General features: G+C 39.5%; 1 protein-coding gene across 5 annotated transcripts in view; it reads right to left on the bottom strand.

Annotated features, from left to right (window-relative positions):
* DNAJC5B (DnaJ heat shock protein family (Hsp40) member C5 beta) overlaps nucleotides 1-19071 on the bottom strand; it is a 93072-nt gene that overhangs the window by 41876 nt on the left and 32125 nt on the right. For all 5 annotated transcript variants that reach the window (XM_025001594.2, XM_059893273.1, XM_059893274.1 and 2 more), the window contains 2 exons: nucleotides 18108-18227; nucleotides 12910-13037 (listed from right to left, as the gene is read on the bottom strand). In XM_025001594.2, the coding sequence (XP_024857362.1) occupies nucleotides 12910-13028 (119 nt within the window). In that variant the 5' untranslated portion in view covers nucleotides 13029-13037; nucleotides 18108-18227. The remainder of the gene's footprint in view (nucleotides 1-12909; nucleotides 13038-18107; nucleotides 18228-19071) is intronic.

Here is a 19071-nt window from a genome sequence, read left to right as displayed (position 1 = left end):
TTCCCCACCTGGAGATAGAACCAGCATCTCCTGCATTGCAGGCGGCTTCTTTTACTGCTGACCAACAGGGAAGCCAGTGTAAATTGTTCTAAAATTGGTGTAATTTGTCCTAAAATTAAGTCTGCATTAAGTTTCTTGTGGAAGACTTCTCTAATCCTTGGTCCACATCAGCCTTGTTATATACTCTCATGGAACTATCCTTTTTTCCTTTAGATCTCCTTATCTTATCAGTAATTACACACTCATTTTTGTCACCATTTGATTAATTCTTGTCTCCTCCATTAGGTTACATGAGATCAGTGACTATGGTTTGCTTAGAATTGTACCCCCAGAACCTACCATAATGCCTGGAACAGAAATGAATAATGGCATGAAGCATTCACTTTCATTAAATGATTGATATGAATTCTATGCTCAAATTAATCTATTCCCCTGCACCACAATTTCCCTTGTTTTGCTGTTGTTTAATATGTATCTTTTAAACCTTACTAAATCTAACTCTTTATAAGTTAACCTCTTTAAATGGCACAAAATTTGTATTTATAGATATGTATCAATTAGAGAAAGCAATGGCATTAGAGAAAAAGACATTAGAGAAAGAAATGGCAACCCACCCCAGTATTCTTGCCTGGAAATCCCATGGACACAAGAGTCAGACACAACTTAGTGACTAAACCACTACCACCATCAGTAGACATAGATACAGAAATCAGTTCAGTTCAGTCACTCAGTCATGTCCAACTCTTTGAGACCCCATGGACTGCAGCATGACAGGCTTCCCTGTCCATCACCAACTCCCGGAGTTCATTTCCATTGAGTTGGTGATGCCATCCAACCATCTCATCCTCTATTGTGCCCTTCTCCTCCCACCTTCATCTTTCCCAGCATCAGGGTCTTTTCCAATGAGTCAGTTCTTCACAGCAGGTGGTCAAAGTATTAAAGCTTCAGCATCAGTCCTTCCAATGAATATACAGGACTGATTTCCTTTAGGGCTAGCTGGTTTGATCTCCTTGCTGTCCAAGGGACTCTCAAGAGTCTTCTCCAACACTACAGTTCAAAAGCATCAGTTCTTTGGTGCTCAGCTTTCTTTATGGTCCAACTCTCACATCCATACTTGACTACTGGATTACTACCATATGGACTACTACTATAGCTTTGATTATACAGACCTTTGTCAGTGAAGTAATGTCTCTGCTTTTTAATATGCTATAGGTTGATCATAGCTTTTCTTCCAGGGAGCAAGCGTCTTTTAATTTCATGGCTGCGGTCATCATCTGCAGTGATTTTGGAGACCAAGAAAATAAAGTCTCTCACTGTTTCCATTGTTTCCCCATCTATTTGCCATGAAGTGATGGGACCAGATACCATGATCTTAGTTTTTTTTTGTTTGTTTGTTTTTTGTTTTTTTACTTTGATTTTATTTTATTTTTAAACTTTACATAATTGTATTAGTTTTGCCAAATATCAAAATGAATCCGCCACAGGTATACATGTGTTCCCCATCCTGAACCCTCCTCCCTCCTCCCTCCCCATACCATCCCTCTGGGTCATCCTAGTGCACTAGCCCCAAGCATCCAGTATCATGATCTTAGTTTTTTGAATGTTGAATTTTAAGCCAACTTTTTCACTCTCCTCTTTCACTTTCATCAGGAGGTTCTTTAGTTCCTCTTTGCTTTCTACCATAAGGGTGGTGTCATCTGCATATCTGCGGTTATTGATATTTCTCCCTGCAATCTTGATTCTAGCTTGTACTTCATCCAACCCAGCATTTCACATGGTGTACTCTGCATACAAGTGAAATAAGCAAGGTGACAATATACAGCCTTAACATATTCCTTTCCCTATTTGGAACCAGTCTGTTGTTCCATATTCAGTTCTAACTGTTGCTTCTTGACCTGCATACAGATTTCTCAGGAGGCAGGTCAGGTGGTCTGGTATTCCCATCTCTTTCAGAATTTTCCACAGTTTGTTTGGATCCATACAATCAAAGGTGTTAGTGTAGTCAATGAAGCAGAAATAGGTGTTTCTCTGGAACTCTTTTGCTTTTTCTATGATCCAATAGATGATGGAAATTTGATCTCTGGTTCCTCTGCCTTTTCTAAATCCAGTTTAAACACTTGGAAGTTCTCATTTCCAGTACTTTTGAAGGCTGGCGTGGAGAATTTTGAGCATTACTTTACTAGCATGTGAGATGAGTACAATTGTGCAGTAGTTTGAGCATTCTTTGGCATTGCCTTTCTTTGGGATTGGAATGAAAACTGACCTTTTCCAGTCCTGAGGCCACTGCTGAGTTTTCCAAATTTGCTGGCATATTGAGTGCAACACTTTCACAGCATCATCTTTTAGGATCTGAAATAGCTCAGCTGGTATTCCATCATGGGGAGAGATGAATATACATACCTAGATATAGAAATAGATATGTACATTCATCTCTCACAGTGTAATATAATAAGTATTCAAAAGTAAACAGGTATTGAGTGAATGAGTGAGTGGGGAAAAAAATCATTGATCATAATGATTCTAGAGCCCAAGAATAATCAAAATAGATGCTGCAGGAAGAATGAAGAGAATCAAGTTAGTTCAACTTGATCAAGTTATATCAAGTTCAACTAAGAGGAAGAACCAAGAGGATCTGCTACAGGAGAAGGGAAGTTCTTACTGACCTGGAGGATCACTCTGGCATAGCCTCATCTACTCTTCTTTTCAGTGGAAGGTTTTAGAATTCAGGAAGCAAATTAGTGCTTGATAGAGATTAATTTCAATTTATTTTGTGAGCTTGAATCATCACTTTGCCTTGTAAATATTTACAATTCTTCTATTAGCTATGCACTCCCCTGACATTTAAACTTTATTCATAAGCACCTCTATTATGACCTGTAATTGCTGATAAAGATGGGTAAAAGCACCACATATTGGGGTTACCACAGATCTCTATGGAAATGACAATCTTTCCTGCCTCTTGTGAAAACACCATTTGCCTCACTTCGGTCTTGGCTGAGGCAACTCACCTCTTCAGAGGTGGAAGACAATTTCCAGAAAGTTCCAGGTGAAGTTGAATGAAACAGAAGAATCAACTGAGTCCCTGCTACCTTGGGAACCAAGATTTTGGTACCTTGTCTACAAGGAGAAATTAAGCTCATCCATGGACAAAGAGACCCAGGTGCTAACGTACAAATGATTCATTCTGATTCTGTGGTTCTCTGAGGACTTAAGAAAGAGCTCAGTCTTTGATTTCTCCTCTAGTTGGCCAACCATGTGTTAGGCTCTTGTGCCATAAACACCATGGAGACCAAGCAGCCTTCTTTTCGACCATCTTAAGTTTGTTTTTATCTAACTTCACATGAGTGAAGTTAGTACACATGTAGTAACTTCACATCAGTGTACGCATCAGTGTAAATAAAAACTACCATGTAAGTTACAGATGAGACTGTGACTACTCAAGACTTAGATTCTCTAAATTGCACAGCTGGCTCTATTTTCTAGTTTTCCATTCACTATTGTCTGTCTCCTCCTTCACCAGCTTCCTAACTCAAAAATGTTGTTGGTTCAGAAGTGCTGCTTAAATTAGGCAAGAGGGAAAAGCATGTCTGTTTAAAGCTGCAGCAAATATGAGAAAGATGGGTAAATACTTAACCATTCCGGGTGTATCCGAACTTTAAAAGATTAACTCAAGTAAGTCTTCTTCAGACAGCTTGAAAAAGAGGGAGTAAAGACTTTTAGGCAGTGGGAGAATGGGGGGAAATCTTCCTTCATCTTATGAAACCCTGTTGGGATCAAGTGACATGACCCAGTTATGGGAAAATTGGATTAAATAAGGCTTAGACTTCAAACTCCCAGGAATTATGGTGGCTGAGATGGTAAAGAATCTACCTGCAATGATCTGAGTTTTATCCCTGGGTTGGGAAGATCCCCTGGAGAAGGAAATGGCAACCCACTCCAGTATTCTTGCCTGGAGAATCCGATGGACAGAGGAGCTATAGTCCATAGGGTCACAAAGAGTCAGACACGACTGAGTGACTAACACTTTTTTTCACTTTTTCAGACTTCAGACTCTTAAGAGTTATTACACTCCATGATACCAAAAGCAGATTTATTTCATAAGGAAGGCCCTGGATAAGACTCATGGCACAAACCTGAAACTACCACAACGTTGTTAATTGGCTATACCCCCAATATAAAATAAAAAGTTCAACGTTTGAAAAAAAAAAAAAGACTCATAGCATAATCTCATTCCATGATGTGGCACTTTTTACATGGTACAGAAACTCACCTTATGCTAGATAAATGGTTTTTGAACAGTAGCACCAAATAGCAGGATAATTTCAGACTTTTAAGGATAATGAGAGTATCTGTCCATTCATAATAGTACCTGGTACATTAATTGTGCTTTTCCACAAAGGGCTCCATGCACTCTGAAAAAAATGATCTCTTCACAAAATCTCAGTGAGGCAAGAGCTTTTGGTACATTGTGGATTGATGCAGTAGAAACCTTCCTCTTGTCATACTCCTTGATGTCCTTTGAGAAAGCTGGGGGCTCCAATTTATCAGGTGACTAATGAACCATGATTGTACTCATAATGCAGGAAAAACAATGATATGGGGGAAAGAGATGGTTTATTCACAGAAAAGTTCTAGGACAAAGATTTCTAAATAGACCCAGAAAGGGACTGAGAGAGATCTGTGAGGCTTCTGTCTATGATACTCTCTTAAAAATAAAGAGCTAAAGATATTGATAATTTCCCATCCAACTCTGTACCCCCTCTCTTTGAGAACATTACCACTTCTCCTTCCCATAGAGTTGGATCCCACAGTCCTTGCTAAGTGGTAGTGGGGATTTGTGATTCCAGATCTCTAGTCTGAGCCAGGCATACGTGGGTGAGCATCTGATCTAGCTGAGTCCATTAGCTACTTGCTCAGGAATTGAGAATTGGGACCTAGCAAAGCTGAAAAGTGGATAAGAACCAAAATAGTTCTCCTCTTCCCACCTCTGTCTACCTTTATGGGACTATGGAAAACATTCTGTTTCCTTCTCTGAGAAGCTCTAAGTTGGTTTAAAAAGGAAGCCTTGATGGAAAACAACCTAAATATCCATTGACAGAGAAAGGATTCATTCACCGTTTGGCTATACAGCACTGTGAAAACAATGAAACTGCCTTATGAACTGATCATTTCTTAGAATGATCTCCAAGATATATTAGAAAAGAATGCAACACACAAGATAGGAATGATAGTACATCACCATTTGTATAACAAGAAAGGGAAAATTTAACATACTTAGACTATTTACATTTAATTACTAATACGTAAGTCTGTCATTTTACTAGTTGATTTCTGCTTGTTTCCTCTATTTCTCATTTCCCCATTTCCCTTTTCTTGTCTTCCTGGGCGTTATTTGAACATTTTTAAGGATTCCATCTTGATTTACTTGTAGTACTTTTTGGAGTCTATTAATTTGTCCACTCTTTTTAGTGATTGGGTATATATTTATCACAGTCTACTGATAGCAGTGTTTTACCAATTTGAGTGATGTGCAGAAGCTTTACTCCCATTTAGATCCCATTATCCTCTCCACTGTAAATGTCATTGTCTTGAATATCAAATGGTGCTAAAAGATTTTTATGGGTTTTTCAGGTAGCTCAGATGGTAAAGAATCTGGCTGCAATTCAGGAGACCTGGGTTTGATCCCTGGGTTGGGAAGATCTCCTGTAGGAGGGCATGGCAACCCACTCCAGTATTCTTGCCTGGAGAATCACATGTAGAGAGGAGCCCGACAAACTATAGTCCATGGGGTCGCAAAGAGTTGGACACAACTGAATGACTAAGCACACATAATTTTTATACCAATCATAATACATAATTTTAAAAACTTATGAGAAGGTAGTCAATTGTATTTACCCATATTTCTGTAGTCCCTGGGGTTGCAAACAGTCGGACTGAGCAACTGAACAACAACAGTATTTCCGTGTCCTTCATGTTCTTTCTTCCTTTCAGATCCAAGATTCCTTCTTTTATCATTTTTTTTCTTTTGAAGAACACCCTTTAGCCATTCTTTGAGTAGATCTGCTAGTGATTAATTGTTTTAGTTTTCCTTAATCTGAGAATGTCTTCAATTCCTGAAGTATATAATGGGAAAGACTAGAGATCTCTTCAAGAAAATTAGAGATACCAAGGGAACATTTCATGCAAAAATGGGCACAATAAAGGACAGAAATGATATGGACCTAACAGAAGCAGAAGATCTCAAAGGAGGTGGCAAGAATATACAGAAATAGCCAAAAAATATTTTCATAACCCAGATAATCACAATGGTATGATCACTCACCTAGAGCCAGACATATTGGAATGTAAAGTCAAGTGGGCCTTAGGAAGCATCACCACAAACAAAGCCAGTGGAGGTGATGGAATTCCATTTGAGCTATTTCAAATAAAAGATGATGCTGTGAAAGTGCTGCACTCAATATGCCAGCAAATTTGGAAAACTCAGCAGTGGCCACAGGACTGGAAAAGGTCAATTTTCATTCCAATCCCAAAGAAAGGCAATGCCAAAGAATACTCAAACTACCACACAGTTGCATTCATCTCATACACTAGTAAAATAATGTCAAAATTCTCCAAGCCAGTCTTTAACAGCACATGAACCATGAACTTCCAGATGTTCAAGCTGGATTTAGAAAAGGCAGAGGAACCAGAAATCAAATTGCCAACATCCATTGGATCATAGAAAAAGCAAGAGAGTTCCAGAAAAACATCTATTTCTGCTTTACTGATTATGCCAAACAAACTGTGGAAAATTCTTCAAGAGATGGGATAGCCAGACCACCTGACCTGCCTCTTGAGAAATCTGTATGCAGGTCAGGAAGCAATAGTTAGATCTGAACATGGAACAACAGACTGGTTCCAAATAGGGAAAGGAGTACGTCAAGGCGGTATATTGCCACCCTGCTTATTTAACTTATATGCAGAGTACATCATGAGAAACGCTGGGCTGGATGAAGCACAAGCTGGAATCAAGATTCCCAGGAGAAATATCAATAATCTCAGATGTGCAGATGACACTACCCTTATGGCAGAAAGTGAAGAAGAACTAAAGACCCTCTTGATGAAAGTGAAAGAGGAGAGTGAAAAGGTTGGCTTAAAAGTCAACATTCAGAAAACTAAGATCATGGCATCTGGTCCCATCACTTCATGGCAAATCAATGGGAAAACAGTGGAAACAGTGTCAGACTTTATTTTCTTGGGCTCCAAAATCACTGCAGATGGTGATGACTGCAGCCATGAAATTAAAAGACACTTACTCCCTGGAAGAAAATCTATGATCAACCTAGACAGCATATTAAAAAGCAGAGACATTACTTTGCCAACAAAGGTCCGTCTAGTCAAGGCTATGGTTTTTCCTGTGGTCATGTATGGATGTGAGAGTTGGACTGTAAAGAATGCTGAGCACTGAAGAATTGATGCTTTTGAACTGTGGTGTTGGAGAAGACTCTTGAGAGTCCCTTGGACTCAAGGAGATCCAACCAGCCCATCCTAAAGGAAATCAGTCCTGAATATTCATTGGAAGGATTGATGCTGAAGCTGAGACTCCAGTGCTTTGGCCACCTGATTCAAAGATCTGATTCACCAAAAACAAACAAACAAACAAACAAAGATCTGATTCATTTGAAAAGACCCTGATGCTAGGAAAGATTGAAGGAGGGAGAAGGGGACGACAGAGGATGAGATGGCTGGATGGCATCACTGACTCGATGGACATGAGTTTGAGTAAACTCTGGGAGTTGTTGATGGACAGGGAAGCCTTGAGAACTGCAGTCCATGGGGTCGCAAAGAGTTGGACACGACTGAGCGACTGAACTGACTGACTGACTGATAGTTTCACCAGACATAGAATTCACAGTTCTTTAAGCATTTGAAAACTATCGTATCACTTCTTTCTGGTCATTATTATTTCAGATGAGAAATCTGCTGTCATTTGAATTACTGTTCCCATACAGGTATTATGTCATTTCTCTGTCTGCTTTTAAGATAGTTTCTTTGTCTTTAGTTTTCAAAGGTTTAATTATGATGTATCTTGGCATGAATTTGTTTAGATTTATTCTACTTGAGATGCACTTAACCTCTTGAATTATAGGTTTGTATATTTTGTCAAATTTGGGGAATTTTCAGTCATTATTTCTTTGAATACTCATTCCGTGCCACTCTTTCTCCTCCCCTTCTAGGACACCAGTGCTGTAAAAGTTGGGTCTTTTGTTAATGGCCTCACAGTTTCCTGTGACTGTCTGTTTTCAGTTTATTTTCTTTCTGCTGTTCAGATTGCATATATTCCGTTGATCCGTCCTCCATTGATTCTGTTCTCTGTTATCCCACTCTACTACTAAGCTCATCCAGTTAGTTGTATTATTTCTATGGTTTTTCAGTTCTTTAATTTCCATTTGGTTCTTTTTTATTACTTCTATTTCTTTGCTGAAATTTCCTTTTTTTTTTTTTTTCACTTGGTTCAAGAGATTTGCAATTGCTTATTGAATCTTTTTTGATGGTTACTCTAGGATGCCTAGATAATTCCAATAACTGGTTCATCTCTGTGTGGGAGTAAGGTGGTTATCTTTTCTCATGCAAGTTGGGATTTCCTTCTTTCCTTGTGTACAATGAGTGATTTTAATCTAGACACTTTGGCTATTATGTTATGAGACTCTGGTTTCTATTTTTTTTTTAAATAAAATACTATAGTTTAAAAACATTTATTTATTTATTATTTTTGCCTATGCTGGGTCTTTGTTGCTGTCCGGGCTTTTTTTCTAGTTGCCGTGTGCGGGCTTCTCAGTGCTGTGGTTTCTCTTGTGGAGCACCAGCTCTGTCGTAGTTGCCATGCACTGACTCAGCAGCTGTGGCTCATGGTCGTGCCCTGTGGCATGTGGGATCTTCCCACCCCAGGGATCAAACCAGAGTCCCCTGCACTGCAAGGCAGATTCTTAACCACGGGACCACCAGGGAAGCCCCTCTGGGTCCTATTTAAATGTTTTACTTGAACAGTCAGTCACTTTGTTAGAGTTTAGCTTGCAGGTCCTAGCCTACTTTTGTGGTTAGTGGTTCCAATGACAGTCTAATTTTCAGACCCTAATGGTGTTGTTTTGGTCAGCTTGGTCTGTCTCCTGCCTCTGGGGACCCTACTGGTGCTCGTTGGTTCTAGATGAAGAAGTGAAAGGAGCCTCCCCAGTCTGGGTGCCTTGGTGCCTCTAGGTGGGGAAAGAGAATCTCCAGGGGCAGGGACAAAAACACTTCCTGGGCTGGGTGTTTGTTGTGGCAGAATCCCTCGGTGTTAATTTCCCCTGTAAAGTGGGGTCTCTGGTGAGAGAGGGGAGTCTCAGGCTGGGGAAAGCCCTCTGTCTGGCTGTTGTTAGGGAGACATTCACTGGGTCCCCTGGCCGTTTCTGTGGGGATTGCCTCGAGCTGCTGGCAGGGCTCCCGTTCAGTCTGGAGGATGTGTAGGACCACCTGGCTGCCTTGCATTGCTACGGCGGGTGTCGGGAAAGGCCAGGCCTGGCTTACCTTCCCTTAGATGTGGAGTCGTCAGAGGCCTTGTCACAGTGTTGTTCCTTTGCTCCTGTGGTCCCTAACTAATTTGCCTTTTCTTCTTCCTTCTACCTTTCGAAGGTTCTCTTTTTTTGTCTGAGTTATTTCCAAAGCTTTTTGTCATGTTTCACGTGAGGAACTGGGAGAGACAGGCCTATAACCATCTTGCCTAGACCAGAAGGTCTCTATATATGCTTATATAGGCATAAGATCTCTCTGTAGAAGGGTACACAAGGAATTGTTTTCCTGGGGAGGGAACCTGGGGACTATGAGGTAGGAAGGAGACTTTTCTTGCATACCTGTTTATGTGTTCTTCCCTGATGGCTCAGACAGTAAAGCATCTGCCTGCAATGTAGGGGACCTAGGTTTGATCCCTGGGTCAGGGAGATCCTCTGGAGAAGGGCATGGAAACCCACTCCTGTATTCTTGCCTAGAGAATTCTACGGACAGAGGAGCCTGATGGGCTACAGTTCATGGAGTCACAAAGAGTCTGACACGACTGAGCAACTAACACTTTCATTTTATGTGATCTCATGTTAATCAGGTGAATATATTATGTATTCAAAAACAAAATAAAATTTCTAGCTCAACCTTATTCAAGAGCACAACCAAGGATTACAACAGCGGTCAAGCGGCGTATAGATTCAACAGTTGGTAATTTTATTAAACTTCAGTGACTTTTAATTTCACTGTATTGTCACTGCTTTGATCCAGATCCCTGAATATAAGAATAATATTCTCAGTGGATTTTTCAGCCTGATCATACATTTTGAATAACTGGCAGAATACAAATGTGTAATTTAGTTAGAAGGAGAGACTTTTGGCAGCATACTAGTATCCTAATCAGCTGAAAAAATAATATTTGTATGACATTAAAACAAAATTAATAGGAAGACACTGATTACATGAAGAGACTTTAGGTTGTAATGATTAAACTTGCAAACTACTCAGCATAATTAGTGCCTTAATTAGGATATGACCTGAAATTTCAGTTTACAAAATAAAGGCAATTAAAAGTCACATTTGTAAAGTGGGCTCTAGAACTTACAGTTAGACATCACTTTTTTTCTCATTTTGGGAAGCATCTTTGTAGGTATTATGCTTATTGTGCATTTGCTTTGATTCCTAGTCTCACCCCCAGCACAATGTCTCAGCCCAGAGCCTTAAAAGTCAAGTTTAATGACCTTTCACCAAGGACATCTACGCACAGGAAGCCGAACAGCTTCTAGCCACACTCCAGGGTAACTCTAGGGTGCAATGAAACAGCAAAGACTTTTCTAGCACATTAAGTTAAGTAAACTAGAAGTTTGATATTGACTTTGATCGAAATATACCATTTCACAGAACTATTTGGGTCCAAATGGCAGTTTTCACAGCTGTCATTTATTTTTCAACATGTGCTTCTTGAAGGCATTTCAGGGCCCAGAGCTTACCACATGGTGAAGGTTCTAATCCAAAGTCAAAGAATTTTCCATCAGTAGATAAAAATGGAGAAGTCAATAAATTTTGGTGGGCTAGTGATTTAGGAAAAAAATAATTTGGAATCCTACCTTCATTTCTCATGTCAAAATAAACTCCAAATGGATCAAAGATTGAATATAAAAGCAAAATTATAAATGTACTATAAGAAGATAATGGTTAAATATTTTTATAATATTATAATCAAGAGAGGCTTTTTAATCACAACAGATTAAGCAAAAGCCATAAAGGAAATGACTAACAAATTTGCCTACTTAAAGATTTTAAACTTCCATACAGCAAAAAAAAAAAAAAAGTTTTCCTAATTCAAGACCAAATCAAGAAGTAACTGATTAAAATCTGAAACTTTCATTTGTCTTTTGATTCATTTTTCTTCTAAAGGCACAGTTTTATTTTTCAGTAAGTTAGGAAATAATTGGAAATATGCATTACCATTTATGTACAAGGATATTAACTATAGGGTAAAGTAAAAGAATTTACATGTTGAAAAATAGCTCGTGGGACTTCTCCAGTGGTCCAGTGGCTGTCTGCACTCCCAGTGCAGGGAGCCCAGGTTCGATCCCTGGTCAGGGAACTAGATCCCACATGCCACAACTAAGACCCATTGCAGCCAAATAAGTAAGTTAAAATGTTTTTTTAATGGCTTACCTTAAATTAATTAAGTTACAGAATAGCCTAGGTTACAGGCATTAAAAATCATAATATTAAATGGCACCTGTATTCACGATAGATCCTCTTTAAAAAGAAAGCTAATTAGTTGGTGGGAATATCAATTGGTATAGCCACTGTGAAAAACAGTATGGAGATTTCTTAGAAAACTAAAAATAGAAACACCATATGACCCTGTAATTTCACTCCTAGGTATATATCCGAAAAAAAGCAATATTTCTGATTCAAAAAGATACTTGCGCCCAGTATAGGGGTGGGAGAGTGGGAGGTGTAAACCACTGAATGTAAGTTAGGCTCAAGGATGTGTTGTACAACACAGGGAATAGCACCAATATTAGTAAGTGTAAATGGAAAGTAACCTTTAAAAACTGTATAAAAATAAAAAATTAAATAAAACAGAGAAAAAAATTATGTTTTCCTAAAATATAAAAGGCATGGATCTGGAAAAAAATTGAAGAATGAAAAAATACAATAAACTAGTGACTATAACACAAAAGAAGCAGACTCACAGATATAGAGAACAAACTGGTGGTTATCAGAGGCTGAGATGGGGACAATGTAGGGGTTGTATTATCTAGATATTTTTTTAAAGACTGGAAGAAAAATTTCAGTGATTGTCAGTAGAGGTAAAATTATGGATAAATGTTATTATCTTCATTTTTAGTAATTTCCAAATTTTGCAAAATAATTATACTTAATCCTTTTTTAAATTCCTTGATGCTTTTAAGAAAAAGTTATTTCAGTTTTTCCCAAAAAGAGCTAAGTTGGAACTAGATCAGATATGAAAGATCAAAATGGAAGACTTGAAAAGCATAGCACAATACAGCAATTGCAAGAAACCCCCCTTTATTTTTTAAAACCCTCTGCCATATTTGGTGGTGCTATCATGTCAGTTAACCACAATTCCTGGTCATTTGCAGTGTCTGTCTGTCTGCCTGTCTCTCTAACAACATAGGCCTAGAACCCAAGACTACCTTTCCAGCATAAAAGGTATGCTGGAAAGGTATTCTTTCATAAAACCAGCGTCATGCTTTCTGTTCCCAGCTGCTCAGCTGTAGAAGAGGGAATGCAACGAGAGTTCCAAAGCTCTGATTAGCAGGCCTCAGCAGGAAGCTTATGTCTCTGAGCCTCGCCAATTACAACATAGCTATCACTAGTAGTACAAGGAACGCCATCATTGAACTTCCTCTGTACCTGTAGGTCTTCTTAATTTCCTCATTTGATGCTCCCTTATGCAGACCAAGAATTTCATACAGAGCTTTTCCAGAGGTTGACATTGTCCGCTGTCGTTGGTTAGGTATGTTACATGCCATTTTCTCAAACTGCAAAACCAAAGAGGGAGATGGCTGTGAAGGTTATGCATGCCAGATCTCTGAAGGGAAGATAGTTTGTTTCTGAGTGTTTGTAAAATGTTGACCTGAAGTACATCTTTGTGTCAGCTGCAAAAGGAGGGGAGAAAAGGATTAGGAAAGCCAACACTAGAGCTCCAGGTCAGGGTCCTAAGAGCTACACGCAGTCATGCAAATGGAATATGGCTTTGTCCACATGGCTAAATAGAAGCAAGATGTTATCTAAATAGCCAGCTAACTTACAGTTGTTAAAAACTGATCCTCTCAGGTCAGGCATATGTAGATTTTTTTCTGTCAGGATTTTTTTGGTTAGAATTTGTCCTTTTTGAAATATCTTTTCCAAATGTAGCCAACAACGGAAATAATCATCTATTTTACTTTGACTCTATTGGCATAGCCATTGTTAAAGTATGAGTTCTTATAGACAAACAAAAAACTAAAACCCAACATTTTGTAAGTATCAAAAACAAAACAGAACACAACGTTCCTAGTCTCATCTGAGAGCCTGGTTAGACCATCTCTGCAGCTATGGGGTACCGACTCCCCCCACAGTGCTCATGAGCTCTATATCCAAGATAGCTCCTCTCGCTGTGGTCTATACCGAAGGGGTTGTGCTGCCCCATGTCCCATGGAGCTGCCTTTTGCTGTTTTCTGGCTGTGGGGGGAAGCACGGAGAAGCAAACACACTGGGGCATTCCTGCATCCATCATGTAGTCTTGCCAAGCCTAATGTCTTCACTCGGAATACAAGGATAATAAAGCCCACATCATAAGGGTATCTTAAGGATTTAGAAATAATGCAGATAATGTACCAAGGACATATTGACTTTAAAGAACTATTTCTATTAGCGGAGGCACAGTGTACAATTCAGAGTGTGCACGGCATTCTGCCTATAGGTCTGAATATAGGCCTTGCCATGACCAGCTACATGACTATCCCTATCTATAAATTGGAGACCAAAAAAGTACTTAAATTTATAGAGCTGTCATAAGAATTAAATGAGTTAATATATTTAAAAGATACCAATGTTCATAGCAACATTATTCATAAAAGTCAGATAAATGAAAATGTGATATATATATACAATGCAATATTATTCGGTTATAAAAAGAAATAAAATTCTGACATATGCTATAATAAAATGAACCTTGAAAACATTAAGTGAAATAAGCCAGTCACAAAAGGACAAACATTGTATATGATTCCTCTTATATGAGTACCTAGAACAGGCGATGGTGATGGTTAAATATCACAGAGATTTTACTTCGTGTCATTGAATTGTGCACTTTAAAACAAAATAGTAAACTTTGTTATATTTCATCACAAAAACAAAACAAGATAAAAAACAAAACTACTTAGATTGCAAGCTCCTCTGACCAGAAGTTCCTTGAAAATTATCATCTGTCTTCCAGCTTTGGGCTTTGCGCATCAGGTGCTGTAAGAGTGAATAAATGTGGATGAACGAACGTGCCAGGGCTCAGGAGATGGTGTCAGGGCTGGGGAGACTCTCATGTTCCACACAAGGAGCCCCTGGTGACAAGAGTGAAGCTGCAGACCCAAACGGCATATCCCAGGGACGGGTGGGCTTGGTTGAAGCCAACCTTCAAGCTCTGCTCCCACCAGACTAGACTGAACCAACACAGATAAGAACAGAGCCTTCTGGATGTGCCTGGTGGGTTCCAGTGGTCTTAGAGGCCCTTGAGATTCCAGCATGGCACAGCGAGCACTTGTGGTCCTAAGTAATTCAATTAAGAACAGAGTGAAGAACTTCGAAATGTTTTTGTGAGCATCTAGCTCCTTGAGAGGAGAAAAGGAAGCTGGTGCTGAAGAAAGTCAGACCTCAGTCAAAAATCCTGTAGACCCCAAGGCACTGCGGCACGAACTGACTTAACAAGGACAGCACCCCGAGGACAAAGCCTCGTCTGGCGGCATGACTATGTTGTCTCCTTTCGGTTAGCTGGCCATGCAAGTCGCGCTTCCAGAGGCCAGAGAGGCCCTAGTCCCTAGTGTCTGGTACACACCAGGACAAGAGGAGGAATTCTCATTCTGCCTGCCACTAAACAAAATCTGGTCTTCCCAGGTGGCACGGGTGGTAAAGAATCCACCCACCACTGCAGGAGAGGCAGGTTTGATCCCCGGATCAGGAAGATTCCCTGGAGGAGGAAATGGCAACCCACTCCAGTATTCTTGTCTAGAGAATTCTGTGGACAGAGGAGCCTGGCAGGCTACAGTCCAAGGGTTCTCAAAGAATCAGACATGACTGAGCACACCCACACAAACAAAATCTAGCAGATATTCAAACTGACTGGCAGCCACGCAGTAAATCATAGCACATATTCTAGTTACTGCTCCACCTTACCTTTCTCACCTTCCATCACAATTTCCCTAGCAGATAAATAATTCAGGACTGGGGGCTGGGTCATTCACCCCTGTGTTCCAGGTCTGCAGCTCAGCCCTCTCTTGGAACCACAGCCCAGCTGAGTATTCACAATTGAAGGAAAAATTGCCTGACACCTTCCCTACTTCCTTTCCTGTCCCCTCTTTCCTGCTGCCACCTCACATATAAACTCAGAACACTGAAACTCTGCCCTACACTTCACCTAAGGGCTCCCAGAAATGAAGACAACTGGCAGACTACTTGCCATGAATGAATGGGATTTGGAAAGTAGAGATTTCTGTGTGACTTGGTGGGCAAGGAATAAACCACAGTAATTATACTTGTCTCTGAGATTGTAAGGTCTCAGTGGGTAGCAAGATTCCTAAGTCACTAAGACTATGATTCAAATCCTAAGACCATAGAGTATGGAGTTATAGGTGATCTAAGCCAACTTGGATGATCTTAGATGGTCATCTAATGCAAGAGATGCAAGTTTGATCTCTGTGTCAGGAAGATCCCCTGGGAGGAGGAAACAGCAACCACTCCAGTATTCTTGCCTGGAGAATCCCCATGGACAGAGCAGCCTGGTGGGCTACAGTCCATGGGGTCACAGAGTCGGACATGACTGAGCGACTGAGCACAACACAGGACAGGCCAACTTAACAAAGGCCTGCTGGGGCCTTCTGACCAGAGATTATTGTAGTCGACTAGACCAGGAGTAGGTACCTTACCCAAACCAAGTCAGAGTCCTTCCCTAAGTTTCTTTATTTTTTTGGATGTAGAACAATCTCTCATGGTAAAAACCTGTCAAATGTAAATTTTTGGTATTGTTGGCTGGCCTGAAAGGAGAGAGATTGAAACAGACCTGCAGAGGACGAGCAGTGGCAAGAGACGGAGACAGAACCTAGATGGGGTTCGGGTACACTTGCAAGTCCTTGTCTCCCACAGTTTGTCAATTAATTCTTCCCTGGATTGAGCCAGCGAAATTCCTCCCTATACACAAATTTATATACATTGTTTTCTTTTGAGTATATTTTCACTAGATTACTGGTCAACCAACATTGCTTAGTGTCATGTACCTCAATTAAAAGATCAAGCTATTTCCTTTTAGACAACATCTAAGAAAAGATAGTTGGTCAATAGTTGGTCAGAGTTGTTAGTAGTTGGCTTATTCTACAAACGGAAACATAAAGGAACACAAAGACCGCAAGTTTGCTTTTTTGTGTGTCAAGCAACAACCTGTTATTTTTCTGTGCCTTCGGTGAGCTAGAAACCAGACTCTTCATATATTATTAATGTAGATAACATTTAGTGTCAAATTCAATAGAGCCATACATTGAAACCCTCACTTGTTTCAATTTGTGGAAATAAAGACATTATGCTAAGAACCTACTAACTATAGGGCAATAGTCCAAATATCTGCTAAAAACTCTCCTTAAACTTAAATAATGGAGCTATACCCTTGTTTAATGCCTTATATAAAATATAATTTTTATGAGTTCTTTCTCATAGCCTTTTGAATGCTCATATTCCTATGCAAAATTCAAGTCTTTATTCATAGTTTCTCATCTATACCACCCAATGAAGAAAAAATTGTTATGCAAAGTTATTAAGTAATTTAATTTTGATCGTGATAGGTACATGATGCTTAGTCTTCTGAACTTAAATTACTTTCTAGCTGCATTTGTGTTAGTCGCTCAGTCGTGTCTGACTCTTCCAAGGACTGTAGTCCGCCAGGCTCTTCTGTCCATGGAATTCTCCAGGCAAGAATACTGGAGTGGGTTGCCATTCCCTTCTCCAGGGGATCTTCCCACCCAGGGGGTTGAACCTGGGTCTCCTGCATTGCAGCCAGATTCTTTACCATCTGAGTCACCTAGCTGCATTACAATCCATGAATATCATAATTTCTTAAAGCACTGACCACTGAACAGTCACTACCAAACCACATTCACCTGTCTCTTGATAAACATACAATTGAAAGAAGGCTCAGTGCTCCAGTGGTGACAAGCATCCAATTCAAAATAAGCACATATTTTAAAGGTACTAACTCGAGGAGTCCTACAAATGCTGTGCTAAAATTTTCATGTTGACATGAAATGTTTCCTTCAGAATAAAAGAAGTTTTACCTCTATCTACTATGTGAATTCTGAAAATGGAAAAAAAAGAAATCAGAGTCTTCCTTTCTTGGCAGGGTCCCTTCACTGCTGAGAAAGTAAAATATGAGCAGAGGAGATTAGATCATTAAACAGTAAAAACACTTTTGATGGCTGTGATTGGAGAAATCAACACGTTTTACCATTTTTTATTACATCTGTAAACTCTCTATAGAAATCTATTTACTGGAGCAAGATCTTATTCAGAGAGCATTGTATCTTAAAGCTAAACACACATCCAAAATGCTAAGCCTATATTTTAAAGTATTAAGTCTCCCTAGAGTGATTACAATTTGTTATTGAAAAATAATTACCTCTTGACTGTACTGGTACTTATATAAACAGCATCCTGAAGACAAGACAACTTGGAATGTCACAAATAATCCCCAGTACCTGTTCGTATAACTCCGATCCTGTGTTTTCAAACAGGAACCACTTGCTGTTTTCAACTGGTCTGGAAATAGGTGTGCAAAGAGATAAAGCAAGGCAGCAACAAAAGGAACTATTTCATACCTGTTCCACTCTTTCAGAGTAAATGGCTGCCTCTTTCCATTGTTTCCACACGAGCTTAAGCGAATCAATGGCGTCGAGTTACTTTTGATTTGCTACTCTATTAGCCAATAGATTATCCCTCTGGAAAACACAACAAAGAGAAAATAAAATATGCATGAACTTGAAGGTTGCCATTACAAGGCATATCCAGTGATACCAAAATACATGCTATATCTGTGTATCTAATCGGATCATTGGTCAGCTGGTGCTGGGCTCAACCAAATGCTGGTATGAAACTTCCTCCAGGTTTCCACCAGAACTTTCAATCAAGAAAATGGGCTATCCCCTGACATGCAAACTGGGTTCTTTTAATTTTTTTTATTGAGATATAGTCGACATATTTAATTCATTTTGGGTGTACAATGTAATGAATCAATATTTGTATATATTGCTAAGAGATCACCAAGTCTAATTAACATCCATCACCATACATAGTTACAAATTTTTTTTCTTGTGATGAAAACTTTTAAAATCTTCTCTCTCAGCAACTTTCAATAGGCAATACAGTATTATTAACTATAATCACCATGCTGTACATCTTTATCACTCATGTTTATTTTGTAGCTAGAATTTTGTACCTTTTGACCACCTTCAACTGTCGCCACCGCTACATTACCCATCCCCCCACCGCCCCCACTTTGCTTAAGGCAGCCACTAACCTGATCTCTATATCTGTGAGCTCAGGTTATTTTCAAGTTCCACATGTAAGTGAGATTACATGGTATTTGTCTCAATTATTTCACATAGCATGATACCCTCAAGATCCATCCATTGTCACAAATGGCAGGATTTCCTTTTTTTATGATTAAGTGCTATCTACCATATTTTCTTTATCCACTGATACACACTTAGGTTGTCTGCATATCTTGGCTATTGTAAATAATGTCGCTATGAACATGGAGGTACAGGTGTCTTTTTGAGTTAA

The sequence above is a fragment of the Bos taurus genome, chromosome 14 (assembly GCF_002263795.3).
Source record: "Bos taurus isolate L1 Dominette 01449 registration number 42190680 breed Hereford chromosome 14, ARS-UCD2.0, whole genome shotgun sequence".
Classification (NCBI taxonomy): domain Eukaryota; kingdom Metazoa; phylum Chordata; class Mammalia; order Artiodactyla; family Bovidae; genus Bos; species Bos taurus.
This window is presented reverse-complemented; position numbering and strand designations above follow the sequence as displayed.